The sequence below is a fragment of the Dermacentor variabilis genome, chromosome 5 (genome assembly GCF_050947875.1).
Source record: "Dermacentor variabilis isolate Ectoservices chromosome 5, ASM5094787v1, whole genome shotgun sequence".
NCBI classification, from domain to species: domain Eukaryota; kingdom Metazoa; phylum Arthropoda; class Arachnida; order Ixodida; family Ixodidae; genus Dermacentor; species Dermacentor variabilis.
Window position 1 is genome coordinate 126132880 of NC_134572.1, and position 17011 is coordinate 126149890.

The 17011-nt window shown below is 40.3% G+C and overlaps 1 protein-coding gene across 1 annotated transcript in view; it reads right to left on the reverse strand.

Moving 5' to 3' along the window:
- Window positions 1-392: 392 nt before the first annotated feature.
- LOC142583147 (roundabout homolog 1-like) overlaps window positions 393-17011 on the reverse strand; it is a 79788-nt gene continuing 63169 nt past the window's right edge. The window contains exons 16-24 of the mRNA XM_075693493.1: window positions 16643-16805; window positions 14861-14951; window positions 14674-14748; window positions 12469-12665; window positions 9900-10251; window positions 8059-8166; window positions 6715-6909; window positions 5321-5428; window positions 393-584 (exon numbers count right to left, since the gene is read on the reverse strand). Coding sequence (XP_075549608.1) covers window positions 481-584; window positions 5321-5428; window positions 6715-6909; window positions 8059-8166; window positions 9900-10251; window positions 12469-12665; window positions 14674-14748; window positions 14861-14951; window positions 16643-16805 — 1393 coding nt within the window. The 3' untranslated portion in view covers window positions 393-480. The remainder of the gene's footprint in view (window positions 585-5320; window positions 5429-6714; window positions 6910-8058; window positions 8167-9899; window positions 10252-12468; window positions 12666-14673; window positions 14749-14860; window positions 14952-16642; window positions 16806-17011) is intronic.

The following is a 17011-nucleotide window of genomic DNA, read 5'->3' on the forward strand; positions in this document are numbered from 1 at the left end:
TAGAAAACTGACCCTCTAAGACGCAGAAAGTACGTACTTTACACAGAGTACGCAATTCGCATAAAACGCCCAAAACACACAATTTATATTGCTGAACAAACTACTATGGCTGCATTTGATCTCCCCGTTCATTCTACCACTGCAAATATATTAGTTGAATGTTTCGAGTGTTTGGCATGACCTGATATCAATAGCCTTGTATGACTACCAGCCTCTCAGTTTCACTGCTTACCGAGCAGCTTTGAGGCGCAACATTTGTTCACATGCATGAAGAAAGAGTGCACCCGTTTTGCGCAGTGTGAGCTGTCTGCTAAGTAGTAACTTTGATGTTTTTGACTGTATATTGCTACTGCTATTATGAAAATAAGCATAACCGTGTCACTTACCTTATGTCTTGACTGAGCTGCTGCAAGCCTTTTCATTGTCAGGAACGCTTACCGCCGTGTTGTTTGAGTGGCAAGGTCGGCCAGTGACATCATATCAACTGGCTATTTTCCAACTCCGCTTCCCTGATATACTCGGAGTCGTCGCCATGTCAGAAGGGTTGTCATATATTGGGAAGCTTTGTTGCTCGTGCAAGGTCCCTAAAATAAGTGGGCGGCAAGCTCAAGCTAGGCTAAGCTATCACTTGTCTTAGCGGCAGACGCACAATACAGATAAGAGCAAGAGTGTTTTTCTGCGAAAGCAGGAACAGCTATATTGCTCCTGAAAGAGGTGAAGAAGGTAGTGCTAAGCACGCCACGAAAGGAACATGCATACACGAACCCACTAATAACTCTGCCTGAGCCTTGCTGTCATTCCCCTTCCTTGTGAGACACAAACATAAACTATCGTCTTTACATTTTTTTGTACTTTACTAGTGCAAGCTGTGAAGGGTCCTACCAGTAATTTCATGCTGCACATTCTCCACTGAATTGCTGGCCTGAATGATTCAGCTATCATGGCACATAGGTTCATTGTGCGTAAGCTCTGGATAATCTTTTAGTCTCTTTTAATACTTTCTTGTGTCATTACATTTGCTTGAGCTATAAGCAGTCCTCATTCTCGCAGTTGCTGATCTTTGCTGTTCTGTGTGCCTGATGGCGTTAGTTATTGATGAACCACATTGATGCCTACTCCTTGCCAATCTGCAATTCGCAAGGGAACTGTTTTCGGGGATTGTGGAGAGACAATGCAGGCACGACTGGTTTTTCTGTGAAAATAGTCTCTAGCATTCTTTCCCTATCGCTGGCTGCACCTGTTGTAAGCTTATGGCAACTGATCGCGCTTTAATGACTCTTGAGGCCTACTCGGGAATTACCTAGTAGGGTACAAGAAACACAGAGGTATATGTATTTGACAAATTTGAAATAATCAAAGCAAGTTACTGTAACACTAGCCATCAAGACAGTGAGCTTGACAAGCAGGCTGGCGGCCTTTCAATTATCACATAGCATAGCAGTTCAGTTATTCGAATTATTAGAACTCTATCAAGACATGATATTGTAAATGATAACGATTCCTTGATTTAGATTAAATATCCATGGATAAGATGGTTGCGCTAAAATTATACGAAATTGATCGGAAACTAACAAGGGTAGTGCAGCTAACACGATGTGTACTGTTTAACTCACTGAAAAAATCTCATTAATGCCCTGTAGAATTACAGAAGGATCCCATACAGTCTGGTTGTACAGTTCTTGATTTGTTTCATAGTTCATATCTACACTTATGACACCTTGTGGGCTGTCAAGTGGTGCCCGGTGTGCTTCTGCACTATTTCCTGGCTCCCATGTCTTTTCCCTTATTATATCTATAAGGTATTCAAATAACACGTGAATGTTCATAAGATACATTAAATATGAAATATCGTGTCTTCCGATAATTGTTTTGTTTTACTTTCTCTGCCATTCACTTGTGATATTTCTTTTCAATGACGTAGACTTGATTTTTAAAAGACGTGTAATGTGGAAAAAGGAACAAAACATATTTTGGGACTTTTAAAGATAGAAGTATTGCGAACATGTGGAAGCATGCATGAATTAGACGAGTGCAAAGTACCTTAGCCTCTGATTACTCTGAATATAATGTAGAATTTTTATTTTATACTAGCTGTTCGTTGTTTACACTCACAAAAATGTTGAAAACTACCGGTGTCAGATAGCGCAATCCTTAATTCTTGAACTAAATTGCTTGAAGAGGTAAATAATATTTGCATGAAAAATTATAATGCATAAATGACTGCTTACCAATTTTACCGAGTTAGGTTCTTGACTACCGTGAAATCCCGAGAGATGCCCCACCCCCGAAAGGTAACGCATCCAAGACCAAGCTCCCCGCTTAAAGAAACTGAAAGTTACCGACCTTTAAGTAACCCAGCACACTGAAAGTTAGCTCACCCCATATTCTCACTCGATTTTCTCTAGATTTAAGGTTGGCTATCTCTCAGGATTTTACGGCAATTCTTTTATGGATCATGCTCTATTTATGAATTGTTGCCGGTGAGATTACAAAGCATTTGAGGATTCCATAAGTTTCGATATATGTACAATGAAACATGCAGTAAAAAAGTTCTGCTCTTCCACTTACTATTTTATTAAAATGCTCATAGGATGACTCTAAATACGCCTCACCTATTCCATTCAGATTCCACATACTAGTCCTTCTCGCATGCACATTTATACAGATGTGTATGACATTATACAGATACCATCATCAAAATGCTATGTTAAGCATTGAGGTGCAAGAATAGCAGGAATACCAGTTTATCGTGTTGCACACTCAGGAAAATGTCGAAAGATTGGTGTCCTCAGAATTCGTTACAATAGATGATCCTTGTGAACTCACTGTATGAATGTTGTAAACTTGGATATCACATCGTAGATTACTTGAAAAACATAATTAGTGCAATTTATTTACCTAAACAACAGCATTAGGTTTCTCGTACAAATATTGTTTGTCTCTTCGGATAATCCAGATGAAATCTACAATTATGTTATTTGCCACAAGGTATTTTTACCATTTATTGTCAGTATAAAAAATACCAAGACATCATGGTAATACGAGGTCTGTGTAGTACCTTGTGAGCTTTGGAAATGTAACCTGTTTACACTTCCCTAGAAATTAGGAGGCCTATAGGCGCCTTGAAGTAGTTACACATTGAGTATATTATTTTAGTTAACATGGTTCCATAATTGTAGTTATGTGCTGATCCTGCTGCGCCCTTATATGACACGTTAACAGTATGCCATAAATATGTAAATATATAAATAAATGAAAATAAATTGCTTGGACAGATCAAAATAAAGTATGATTAGCTATGAATGTTAAGTATGGAGGCTGGTTATTTAAAGTGGTTTCAATTTGTTGGCCCAAAACTGTATAATGAGTAGGAACCCATGGGCTGGCACATTGTTTAATGAAACTTTTAGTACTCTGCAGATGATATTCGTTTTTCCTCACTGCTTCTGACAACTTTCATTAATTCTCCTTTCTTGTCCTTGCTCATTTTCTATCATTATTCAAAAAAAGGTGACTAGAACCTCGAAGCCGATAAAGATGCTGATGATCTGCTTGCGCATTCCCACATGGTGAATCTTTATGATGAATTTTGTATGTGTGTCCGTAAGACATTAAAAGAGCTTTGCACAGGACGTCGCACAAACTCTCTGCCCCTGGAACTAGTTTATTGTTTCCTATAAAAAATCGGGAACGTGCAAACAACTTGCACTTGGAGAAATTATTGTACAACTACAAACGAAAACACTTAAAAATCATTTATGTCAGATTAAGTTCACAAAGCATGCTGATGTTGGTGTGTAGATGATGCTTGCACATGTAGCTTTCAGTAGATGTAGAACTTAAACAGTTTACAAGATTTCCAGATCGTCTACAAGACAGATAAGATATATTTAATTGTGAATTATTTAGGCGCAGACCCAGCCTATATCTCCAGCAACTTTTTTTATGTTCTACATTCTGTTGTCTCAAATGCATGCTACATTTTCATTCTCTATTTTTCTGCAAATAAAACTCGGTTCAAACTTCTACTTGTTTGGCTTTCTATTATGCAGCCTCAAATTCTCCTGGCCCAGCCTGCACTTGGGTAAGTTAGGGGTTTTATCATTTATTTAACTGTTTACGTATTTCTATATATTCATTTATATATTTGTAAGATACCTTACAAGGCCCCTACAAGGGGCATTGAGTAAGGCGGGCATAGAACCAAGTAAGCACATAAAAGTGGCAATCCCATGACATGAAAGCAGAAAAACAACACCAGTCATGTGAACAGCCTGAAATTTCCAGGAAAATATTAGCAAAATACAAGTGTCTATCAAGTGTATACAAGTATATATATATATATATATATATATATATATATATATATATATATATATACAAGTGTATATAAAAACAGCTCGATAATTTGTAACAAACGCATTACAATGCAAGGAAAAAGCAGGAAAAATAAAACCAAACAGAGAGTATGCTAACATGGGTTAACAAGGGTTAAGTGTGTTGAGTGCCTGAATTTTTCATGGTCAGTTTCACCAACTATGTTATCAGGGAGACTGTTCCAGAGATAATTGGCACATAGAATTGCAGACGAATCAAATAAGTTTTATTGAAGCTATACTTCAGTTTTACCGTAGATGCGCATTAAGCTAAGTTGATTCTGTAATCTATGTGACTTGTGCTATGACGTTTCTGGACGAGTACATTCAGTGTTACTATGACGTTTCTTTGTCAAGAACATTTAGGGTTAAAGTATTAAATGAATTGGTAAAGCAAGACATCTGGAAAAATGCACCAAATGGTCTTAGAGTTAAACAATTACCAATTATGGAAGCAAAGGGCCCCCAGGATAATTACGCTCTTCGTAGCACAGTATTACCTATTGTAAGTTCTACAATCTTGGCAATAGCTGACATTGCCTGCTTCATATACTGACGACACTTGGACCCGCTATATATTTTATGTATTACTTCACACTATTGTACCATTAACCGAATTCTAATAAACTATGCCCTGAAGTTTCTTTACTGGGTAATGTTCTCTCCTCGCATTGAGGAACATTAAGACGTCATTCAGTGTTGATTCCCTTTGTTGTTTGCCTATGTTAGCTATTTTAACAAGGTGCAAGCATTTGGTTTCAAAATGTGTTTTCATAAGACAAGCTTACATATCTTATTAGGGTATCTGTTCCTTCAAAGCAACAGCGCAATATGCACCAATGACAAAACCTGCAGCACTGGATAGTTCACCCAGTCATATCTCTGGTGGTTCTATGTTATTTCTTTTCAATTATAGTTGCATATATTCGCACTTACCTACTTACCTTTATTTTTGATGTGATGACTTAGCATTTTGCTTCCATGCCTCCGTGTGCTTTTCGACTCATCACTTCGCTTATCAATCAGCCATTCAGGAGCAGTTTTTTGGCCACCTTGAATGGAACAAGATATGCTTGACTCCTGTTTGCAGACAGCAATTAGGGAGTTTCTAAGCAATCCATTTGCAGGTTCTCACATAAAACGTGATGCTTGGCTAGTGTCTTACGAAGGCCTAGAGCCACATTACCGTGTTAGAAAATCTTAGGTTTATATGCAACAGAGGGCGGGAGGGGGGGAAGGTTCATGCTATCCCGCTGCTGTGCTCGAGGCCTCAAATTCCAAAACAGTCGAAATAAAAAAAACGTTAGTGTACAGTGCTTTGGATGCACGTTAAGGAACCCAGTGAAGTTCCTTCAGGCATCAATACTCTCCATTCGAAATTTTCCCTATATATTTTGGGTCTTCATTATCAATGAAAGCTTTGTATAATTGCAGAACGGATTAAGAATTTTCAATCATTCTCTAAGCTATCTCAAGTTCAGGAAATGCTGATGGGCGCCACAAACAAGAACTCTTTGGAAGAATGTGGGCTATGAGAACACGAGCTGTTTCATGTGCAAGGTATTTAAAGACTCCTTTCCAGCGAATTGAAAAAGGCCTGATTTCATTATGAAGAAACACTGAAAGACGTGAACCCCCTACTCGAAGGCATACAATGGGAGCTACCACCCAGCTAACACGTTCCGGCTCAAGTTAGTAAAACACTTTACGCGTATTATTACAATTAAGTTGAGAGTGGTAAAGCAGTCTTTCAAAACTCTATATAGTTAACTTTGTTCGAAGAAAAAAACGAAGGCCGAATGTTCATTTGGTGAATTTTGCATCGAAATTCCGGTAAACGCTGTACATTGGTGTAACGTCATAGATTTTAATGCATTTTCCAACATTTGGGCCTTTGTGGTGCAATGAAAGTTTTCAAATTTTGCTGACTTCAGTCTTTGAGTTTCTCCACAATACCTTGTAGTCCGGCTTCACTAATAAAAATTCGCTGGGCCTGAGTGGATACCTCCGCAACTCATGAAGCCGTGGTGAGCTCGTTCTGGAACTTTATAACGAGGTTTACAACATGCCTCGTATTCGTGCCATTTGTGGCTGATCAAGTCTCCCTTCAAATAAAGAAGGTTTTTGTGCTATTTTATCAGCGAAATGTACTAATACAGTTCAACCTATTTTTCTGTATAGTGACATTTGAAACCTTACAAACCAATCACTCAGTAAAGCCAAGGTCTCAAGCGTACTTGCAGCAATTTGCAATGTGCAAACGAAGATTTATTGTTCCTTTACGCATATAAGAAATGTTGTCTCGTATTATACTCCTCAAAGGTATGAAACAACTAACCTTGCGCTGCTGCTGAAGGTGCTGCAGAGATGACCGAGCCATTGACCTGTAATCCAGCATTCTGTGCTGCCTGCATTACTGCACTTGCGAAGTCCCCTTCATTGTAGACAGAGTCGTCGTAAGAACTTTCGCCGCTGGAGCAGCCACTTGTACAAGAGCTGTTGCTCAGCTCTGTCGTGCTGGCCCAAGATGGTGCTGTGTAGAAATAGCACATAGCACAGAAAACGTCCTTCTTGGAGCACTGAAATTTGTTATTTTGTTCACCAGTGTACTAAAATACCATACCCCTTTTTGAGCGAGTGGTTATTATTGTGATTAGCAGTCTTTGGGAGTTTCACGTAATTTTCGGGGAATGTCTATCTATCTATCTATCTATCTATCTATCTATCTATCTATCTATCTATCTATCTATCTATCTATCTATCTATCTATCTATCTATCTATCTATCTATCTATTTGATATATATATATATATATATATATATATATATATATATATATATATATATATATATATATATATATATATATATATATATATATATATCAGAAACCATGGCCCTAAAACTGCACTATTGCAAGATCGTACCCCTCTTGCTACATGCAGCGGAACAATTGCAGGCTGGCTTGTTCATTGAAGCATACGGCCTACGAACCGGTAATGTTTTTCTACCAAAATCAAAAAGTGTTTCAGTGCTCTTTTAAAGCTGTGTTTAAATGCAGCTTGTGAGAATGACATGTGTAGGTGACCCTACAAGACTACTGTGAATAACGTGGCGCCTCACAAAAGTAGTCTGATGCTGTAACTTGACTGTAGTGGAAAGCAATGTCTAAGGTAGCAAAAGGTCACTTCCCATGATATCCTTAGGTGTTTCCCGAAAATGCGGAAGCTGGCACACAAATGCAAACGGTAGCGACACCAGTCTTCTTTAGCGTTTTTGTTAATGTATGCGACGCCTTTTTTCCGTTAATGTTTTTTCATCCTTGCCGCACAGCAACAACGACACTTCAACATGTTGTGAGGGCAAAAAAATGAATGCCCAAACGAGCCCCACTGGAACTTTCCATATGCCATCCAACCATTCCAAAATATTGCTGCACAACTCAGAACAGAATATTTTTTCAATATTTTTCAAAAATTTTTCAGTTGGTAAGCACCTCATCTTGTCCAATCTCTTCGTTCGCGTCTTTGTGAGCTTTTAGACTTTCAAGATGCAAGTCAACCAACTAACCCAGTTATCCATTATGTTACAGTATATTCTCCTCTACGGTGATTGAGTTTCTATTGAAAACCTACAACGGTTCTTCTTACTGCAAAAAATACTCGAAAATTCCATCACTTACTGTGGCTCGGTGCATAATATGTTTCCCCCACAACGCTGGACTCCAATGACTGTGGTTGTGACATATCATCCGCATCTGACTCGGCAGCTACTGGCTGGTAGATGTGGCCTGAAAAAAAAACAGTTCTCCAAATAAAAGGTGGAAGGGTGCTTTCATATTTGTGGCTTGAAGCTAATCTTCTTTAATAATGCTTAAATACGCGATCATATATATACTAAAAAATACATAAATAAGAAATACATAATAAATAAAGAATACATAACAATAAAATACATAAATATGCGATGAGCAGCAGCTGCCATGCTTCATATCCCAGTAGTTTATTGTTGAATCAACTTTTTTATTTTCAATTGCAGCATAGAAATTCTTTGCCCTAGATACAGTAGAAAGATTATTTAGTGCTTTTATGATAGAGCTGAACCATTGAAAAGGCGATTCAGCCGTTTATTAGATTGAAACTGGCATTGCGAAGCATGACAGAAAACACAATTAGCAGCTGGACCGTTGTTTGAAAACGTACTATCAGCGTCAACTGAAACGTGAACAGCGGAGCGCATGGCCCAAGCACAAGTGAATGCGTAGCGCGCGCCGTCCAGTCATCACCATTGACAGGCGCGCACGTCCGATTTGGCCACACCGCGCTCATATGGGAGTCAAACGACCAAACCCACTCGGCATGCCCACGCCGGCCATACCGCGCTGCGCAAGTTGATCGCTTGAAAGTATGAATGTGGCGCACAAGCGGCAAACAACATGAGCGAATGTATCTCTAACGATGACGGTGCATAAGTGCGATCGCGCCAATAGAACTTATGGTTTCGGCAAACTGTGCGACAATATACTCGCCGTAAACTGCAATACTTTAGCTTCTCTTCTCTTTTTTATTTTCAACTTTTAAAATGTAATACCCAGAACACAAGCGAAATTGTCTCAATACATGGGGATCGCACGGTGGGGCACGGTGGGATCGCGCGGTCCTGTCATCACCATTGGCCGGTGGGGCACCGGTCAAATGTATGCTTGGGCCGCGTACTCCACTGTTCACGTTTCATTTGAAGCCGATAGTACATGTGGACGTCCTTACATCCGCTAATACAGCAATGTCAGTGGCATGGAGTAGCTCATCAAAGTAGCTAAATTTACGTCTGACTACATGTACCTGCTTGCTGTGCGAAAGTGTCCTAGAGAACGGACCACCATTCAGTTAAAAGGGAACTAAGAGAAAATCATAGTATTTTTTCCTGTTCTGAAATTTCACGACGAGTACCATAAGTTAGGCATAGCAAAGCTATAATATGCTTAAGTATAGGGCATCTGGGCCTCATTAGGATAAGGTTTCTGCAAGTGTTTGCATGGTGGCTGACTTCTCCTTCTAGATAATAATATATTTGTCTCGGTGGTGGGTTACAACAGAATGTTTGCAATGTTTATGGTAAATGAATAAAAACTGGCAAACAATAGAAAGGCATCTCACAACTGCCTTATTCAACCCTATTGCTGAATGTAATAGTAATAATCTAAATATTACTTACACAAAAAAAAGACACCTTAGAAATCTAGGTCTTTTCCGTGATAGATTTGCGGAAAGATTGGAATTTCACGCTTGCAGGAATATGCGAATATTTGCTGCTTTTCACTCGTTCAAGTTTTCTTGAAAGTGGGCACACGAGGTTTTACTCGTGCTGTCTCGCAAATTAAGTTTTAGAAAATTGTTCGAAAGATTAAGCTGATTTATTTTATATATCCTGTCATATAAGGACTCGTGATCTTGCTTTGATGCAAACACTGCTCCAACATTGCAGAACAGAGAGCTTAAACGAACATCCCACCGCAGTTCGTACCTTGCAGAGTGGCCAGTCGTGGACCTGATAGCTCCATGGCAGGGTTTAAGGATGTGGGCTCGCTGATGAGCGATGGCAGTGATGACTGTACACCTCGGTCTATAAAGTTGTTTCCGAATATCTGTTGTCGATATTGCAGCTGCTGTTGAATGTGCTGGGGTTGTAAAGGCTTCAGGGGAGACATTGTTGACCTGGGCAGGAAGGGAGGGCCCCCCTGGTAGGAATCTTCATAGCGGCTCCCAAGGCTGTTGTTGGACTGGTCTAGGGAACCCTTAGGTGAAGGTGCTGGGAGTCGCGCGAGGCCCTGCACTACTCTCAAGTTGTGGGATGGCTCGACTACATTTGGTGGGATCTGGAAAGGTAGATAAAGCCTTGTGGTAGATACAAATGACCTCTATTAAACTGGTCTGGAAATACGTAAACCAAGAAGTTCCAATCATCTTGTATCAATGCGCTGAGTAGAGGTAATAACCACGAAAGGACCCACCATACAGGGACGACGGTTCGGACATCGTACTCTCTATTGTTGATGTCTGGTCTGTCCTTTTATGGTCATTAGCAGTATTCAGCTCAACAAAAGATGAAAGAAACCAACCTAGCCAAATTTCTGGCTATGCTCAAGTTTTGACCAACCAGTGTACCTATAGAAACATGTGCCACAGTCTAAGGTTGAACGGAACGAACTCCTCTGCATTATTTACGTGAAAAAGCTGAGAAACTACGTCAACATTGCTTAGCTTACTTTCTTTTGCTCCTTATTGATATGCAGCGCCCCTTTTGCATGCATTTCATGTCTGCTTACAAGTGTACGATCTAAATAAACATGTACCTCCTCTTCCTCATCCCCTAAGTGGTACTATACTATTTACGAAAGTGGTGAACAAAATACATTTCCTACATAAAGATGTGAAAAAGAATACATCAGTAGATTTAATTAACGTTTGGCATATGCCTAGTTGCACTTGGTTGCATGAAATAAATGAACCAAGGTGAAAATATAGCAGCTTATAGTAGTAGTAGTAGCTTGTATTAAAGAATAGGGCATAATGACTTTCTGACTTCTGAGTGGACACCTGAACTCTTTCATGGCATTGGGAGAAATGCGCGGTAAGAGAATGGATAGGAGAGGGAAGTTAAAATGGCGCAATGGATTAAATGTACGAAGGTGAGCCTGCTGCAGGAAGCATATAGTTCTGCACTAGTTGTATATTGGCTCCTTGATAGAACATCATGCATGTAGCAAAGCCATATCATGCTGAAGATTTCCAGATGTTCGTCTCATTTTTATTGTTTGAAAAATAGAAAGCATTCAAGGCAGAACACAGTTCATGGTGAAAGTTAACCATAATTGTGCAGACAGACATGCGCAAGAATTCTAATTGTCCTGCAACGGCGAAAAAGAACAGTTCAGGTGGTTTGCTTGAATTAAAATCAAAAGTAAGCAGTAAAATTTTCGCTTTACTGAAAAAGCGCGAACGAGACAGGGAACCAAAGAAAGCACGACCACACGAGTGCATTCCTTTTGCCATGAACAACAAATTTAACTTGGTGACTAGTGGAAAAATTTGGAGAAACATAAACAGCCAAGATGGAGCAGAGGCTTGCAACTTCATTCTTTGAACGCTAGCTACCTGCACAGATATAATTCTGCTATTCAGCAAAAAAAAAAAAAGAAAATCATTTTACCAAGAAGAAATCGCAAAACTATTATGGCGACAAAAACGTTTGCTATATTATATGCCTCAATGTTTAATATCAATAACGCAAATCTGAAAATCGTGGCTAGCTAAGGCGGCACTTAAACTGTGTAAATGACAGAGTTATTCCTTATATGTTACTGAGCTCTGTGAAAGATTTTTGTAACCGCACCAGCTCTATTTAACTCATTGTGATTAGTTTCCCTTTCTCTGAAAAGATGTAAGCTTCTTTTCACTTAGGAATTTGCAAGGCTAACCAACTGAATGAAAACTTCTTCATTCTTCAATTGTGTATATCTTTCGGGGATGCTGGGGCGGGTGGCTTTATGACATTTAATCCATTTTTATTTTAACAAATGCTTATTCCACATATATGTTTATATTAGTATTTTCTGCACAATTACATTTGTAGGTGACAAAAAGCGGAAAAAGGAACACCGCTATCAGCATCACAACTCAGGATTAGTTGTTCTGATAAATGATGGCGAATACAGTTTCGTAGTCTTTAGAAGAAATTTAGATTTATCAAGATGCGTTACTTGCACAAGGTAGTATTTGAAAATAATTCTTCAGAAAAGGCAACTATTTTTTTTCTTTCAATTGTGCTCTATTTAATCAATCCATGTTGCTCGTTTGGATTCGATTTGACAGGGCTGTTTGCTAGTTCGCCTCCGTTAATCTGATGAACCTGTCAACATGCAATAAGGTTTTCATAGCAGAAAGACTAGTAAGGCAGAGTGATGGCTGGTAAAAAAATAGTGGTTGTGAAGTGAATAAATGGGGGAACGAATCAAGTAAAAATGCACACTGCTCAGAAAGAATCCTGTTACTAGTGAAGGAGCATGTAAAGAACAGATTGAGGCAGCACTCACGCTCTTCGGGAGCTGCCCATTGTGAGGTGAGGTCCTTCTGAGGGATGCAGGGGCGTTTATCTCAGAACCAACGTCACTAGGCGGCTTCTCAGGGGGTGGAGGAATGATTTCCGACCAATTCATCAAAGGCCCCCTGGAGGTGGTTCGTTCGCGTGAAAACTTTTGGCGACTTTTTTTTACAGGCATTCCGTACTCATCTGTAAAAGCAGAAGGAACGTACAGTAAGTCATCATGTTTCTCCCTTTCAACACATCCTATTCTATCCAATAGTGGGCTCAGCCTTGGGTACCCTGGCTTACTGGTTTGTGAATGATTGACACTGCCATTTGATGTTGTAGATATATTTCAGGACGCAACAGGAAAGCAATTATTGAGGCAAATATGGCATGGATTTCGACATTTCTATAGATTGAAGAGTGTGTTTTGTTGTAGTAGCATAACATACAACATCCCAGGTCATTTTATTGTTTCTAAGAGCATCTATCAGTCATAAGTTCCTGTGATCGAAGGGAGCATCAAACATCGAACTGCAACATGTGCTGGGGCCATATAGTGAAAATGGCCACATATTTCGTGGTTACCATGGTTACTTGTGACTGTGCCTCAGTGGCTTTGGCGTTCTGACACAGGTTTAGCTCAGGGCAATATTGAGCTAGGTCAGGGAGTTCAATACCTAGCCGCGGCATGAGTTCATGGGAGCAGATTGCAATAATGCTCATGTGCTGCAGTTTGAGTTCGTATTAAAAAACCCCAGGGAATCCAAACGAGCCTTCGACTGTGGAATATTTCAGACTTTATGTGTTGCTTTGAGAGATTAAAATCAATCAATCAATCAATCAATCAATCAATCAATCAATCAATCAATCAATCAATTTGTCAATTAATCAATTATTCAATCAATAAATCAAACAAAACGTGATTATTTAGTTGTTCCAGTGCCACTACGAGTAAATTATATGAAAGGTGACCAAGCCATATCTAATCAACAGATGGTAATTTATTCCGCAGCTCCAACTCGCAATTGCAATATCACTTTTGAATGCATACATTTTATTATCAGTGGGGTCATAATTTAAAACATGAATGCTCACATTGGGGGGGGGGGGAGCACCAAATATGCTGCCTGAAACATAATAATGTATATAAGCGTTATTCTGTATACAAGCATTATTCTAGATTCTATACTTTAGAGTATCGTCCTTAAAACCACGTTAATGTTTCATGTATACATAATAGGTGCTTGCTAAAAAATCTTGAATTGGTGAAAACAATGGAAGAAAATGTAGGCTCCTGCCAAGGCATCTCAGAAAAACAGCTGTTCGCTTCCGTATTCTAGCATACCTGTATATGCTAGGAATTTGCTAGGTTTAACTGAGCGCGTAAACTGATTGCAATTGCAGCTAGGCGAGAGGAGCTTGAGGCCCTGCTGGTATAGTGAGATTATTTATGGTGGTGTGCACTGTACGTAGGACGACCGTTTGCACAAAACATCGCATAAACTGCAGCCGAAGCGTTGTCTTTAGGAATGGCTTTATTCAAGTAACGTGCTTCTTGCAGAGTCTGATAAACGCTGCCCCAATATCTCGCTTTATTCTTGTTTGGGAAAATATTGAACATTATATAAGTTCTTAAAGTGGATCCTGAATGGAACCAATTTAGGAAGCCAGCAGGGCACATGCTGTATGTTAATTGCCTTGAAATATTTGAAGTTCTCTGTGAATTAACTGTTCTTTCTGAATGTCGTTTATCTGTTAAATTAATGCCTAATCATAAATGTCCGAGGAAACTTAAGCACTTGTGCATTATGAATGGGAAAGAGAAAAATTCGAGTGGAGCGGTGATGAGCAATCCTTAGAGTTATGAACTCCTCGCCGGCAAGCGAGCGCGTTTTGATCTAGAACGCAGACTAGAGCTTGCGCAGATAAGTAACGCGCGGATAACACTGGCTTCCGTGAGCAAGAGCGAGGGTGACGTGGCGTCGTGGCAACGCCCTCCCCCCTCATGCAACACCTGGCGCGCTATCGGCGCTGCAGGTGTTCCTTTTCGCCAGCTCTGCTCCGTCGAGGCCCGCTCGTGACGGGGCGTCCGTCGCAGCCAATGGAAATTTAGGTACCGTTTCATTTTTCCAGACAGCAGACACCGCATTTTTTGCTCACTGGGCCATTTGATGCTTTCGCATACATGAGAAATATATGAGCGACTCACCTGTTGTGTAGCTCCCCGAATCACTGGTTGGACTAGCAAGCTTTTCTGATTCCAAGAGCCGGTCTGTAGCGCCATCTGCAGTAAATAGTGCCAACAAGCAAGTTTATAGAAGTCTTAAATCTGCAACTATATGCATGGATGCCTGCCAATTGCTTCTTTAATTGCCACAACGCTAATCAATATATACCTTCATTTGTGCCCTTCAGTTCCTGATCAAAAACCTTCTCTGATGTCCGGCTCCTTTCTTCTGCCGAGCTTCCACTGCGACTATCTTTAGCCTGTAAGGAAACAAAACGTGCACTTTTTTCTAATATATTTCGTGAAGACCTGCCAGAGTCAAATAAGGTAATATGTACCCCGGTTTCTGGATTTTGATATTGAACTTAGCGATGAAGTGCTTTTGAAACTTGAAATTACAAGAAGACATGCCAAATTTATTAACTCCACTAGCAGGCACAATAAATTATTTTTGTGCGCTGCATTTTTACATACGTTTATTGCAAACTTGCTTCAGGTTAAATGATCTGCCATAAAGAAAAAAGTTCTGTAAGCCTATACCAGCTATAACGTTGTAAGCAACAACAAATGTGCCCTTCCACGTTTCTTCTGCGGTGGTGTGTTACCTTATGGCACTTATCAGAAACATGAAGGGACAAAAGTCACGGCTCGTGAACATTTAGAGCTCGGGGAGGACATGTAATTTTGTGGGGATTGTCGCGAAAGTGCAGGAGAGAAGACTGGACTGCCTGGATACTTGACGGATAGGGTAACAAAAATATGCAAGCAAGAAGGCAATAAATATTAAAGCTAGTATCCTCTTAGTTCGATATAACGGACATGAATAAAACCAATGATTTCATATAACGAAGTGAATCTAAAATGTTTCTCACCGATCGTAGTCATCATCAGCAGCAGCCTATCTATATGTTCGCTGCAGGACGAAGGTCTCTCCCAGCGATTTCCAATTACCCCTGTTTTGCGCGCGCTGATTCCAACTTGTGCCTGCAAATTTTCTGATTTCATCCCCCCACCGAGCTTTTTTCCGTCCTCAACTGCGCTTCCCTTCCCTTGGCACTCATTCTGCACCTCTAATGATCCGCCGGTTATCTGCCCTACGCATTACATGGACTGCCTAGCTCCATTTTTCCCGTTCAAGTCATACTTAGAACATCAGCTGTCCCCGTTTGATGTTTGGTCCACACCGCTCTCTTCCTGTATCATAACGTTGCCCCAACGATTTTTCGCCTCATCGCTCGTTCCGCAGATCTTAACTTGTTGCAGAGCTTCTTCGTAATCCCCCCATTTTTTTATATGTTCCCATTAGTAGAATGTTTCTTTTCTTTTCTTTTCAGTGGCAGTGGTAAGCTCCTAGTCTGCATTTACTTATGCCTGCGCATGTGCTATAACCGATTTTTATTTTTATTCTGTTAATTTCCTTCTTGTTGATATCAGCATATACAGAATATATGGTAATAACAGACATGGGATATACTGGAAGTATCTAGGCGACTGCAAAAAAATGTTCTGTCAGCATAGTAAGCAGTCATAAGCAGTGGCTTCACAGATCAGTGGGAAATGTCTTTAAAAATCTCTGCGGACACCTGCGCACTTCTTATCAGTTGTGAATGCGACAGCGTTATGCCGCTGAGCAGCCCTTCGAGTTTTGCGCTGCTAGTAGCGTACCATAGTGGTACGTGTGGCCCGAGCCAGCTAGCAGCTGCAGCAACCTGCGGTGCCAACGCCGCATGCCACCGACGTGGTGATGCCCTTTCCCCTCACACAACGCCTGGTGCCCTACAGCGGCAGCAGCTGTTCCCTTTCGTTCGCTCGGCTCCGTCGAGGCACACTCGTGACGTGGCCCCGCAGCCAATAGAAATCTAGGTGCCGTTTCACTGCTACAGGTGGCGCCGAATTTTTCGCTCAATGGGCCACTTCACCCTTTTGCGTCAAAAGGAAATATTTCACTTACTGAAACGTTCAAGCTCTTCTGGAATGAAGTATTTATCAGCGTGGTAGTAGCATAAGGCTCTGGGATAGAAGGAAGGTCCTTTTTGTACAAAGATGTCATGTTGAAAGTGTCCACCTCTGCATAGTCACAGGCATTGATGCCACAGCTTAAAGGTGCGTAGACACTGTAAGCATAGAAATATAAGAGGCAGTAAGCTGAGATGTATCATTAAGTTGAATTTTCTTAATTGCTGGTGTAACTGGCACATATAACTTTTGTATTTCAAAAATTGCAATTTATGTTTGGCATAACCACTTTAAAGAAATGAATGCTCCCTCTGCGTGAGTAAATTTTGCTCTGCACATCCTTTAGAGTACATTTTATGTGAAT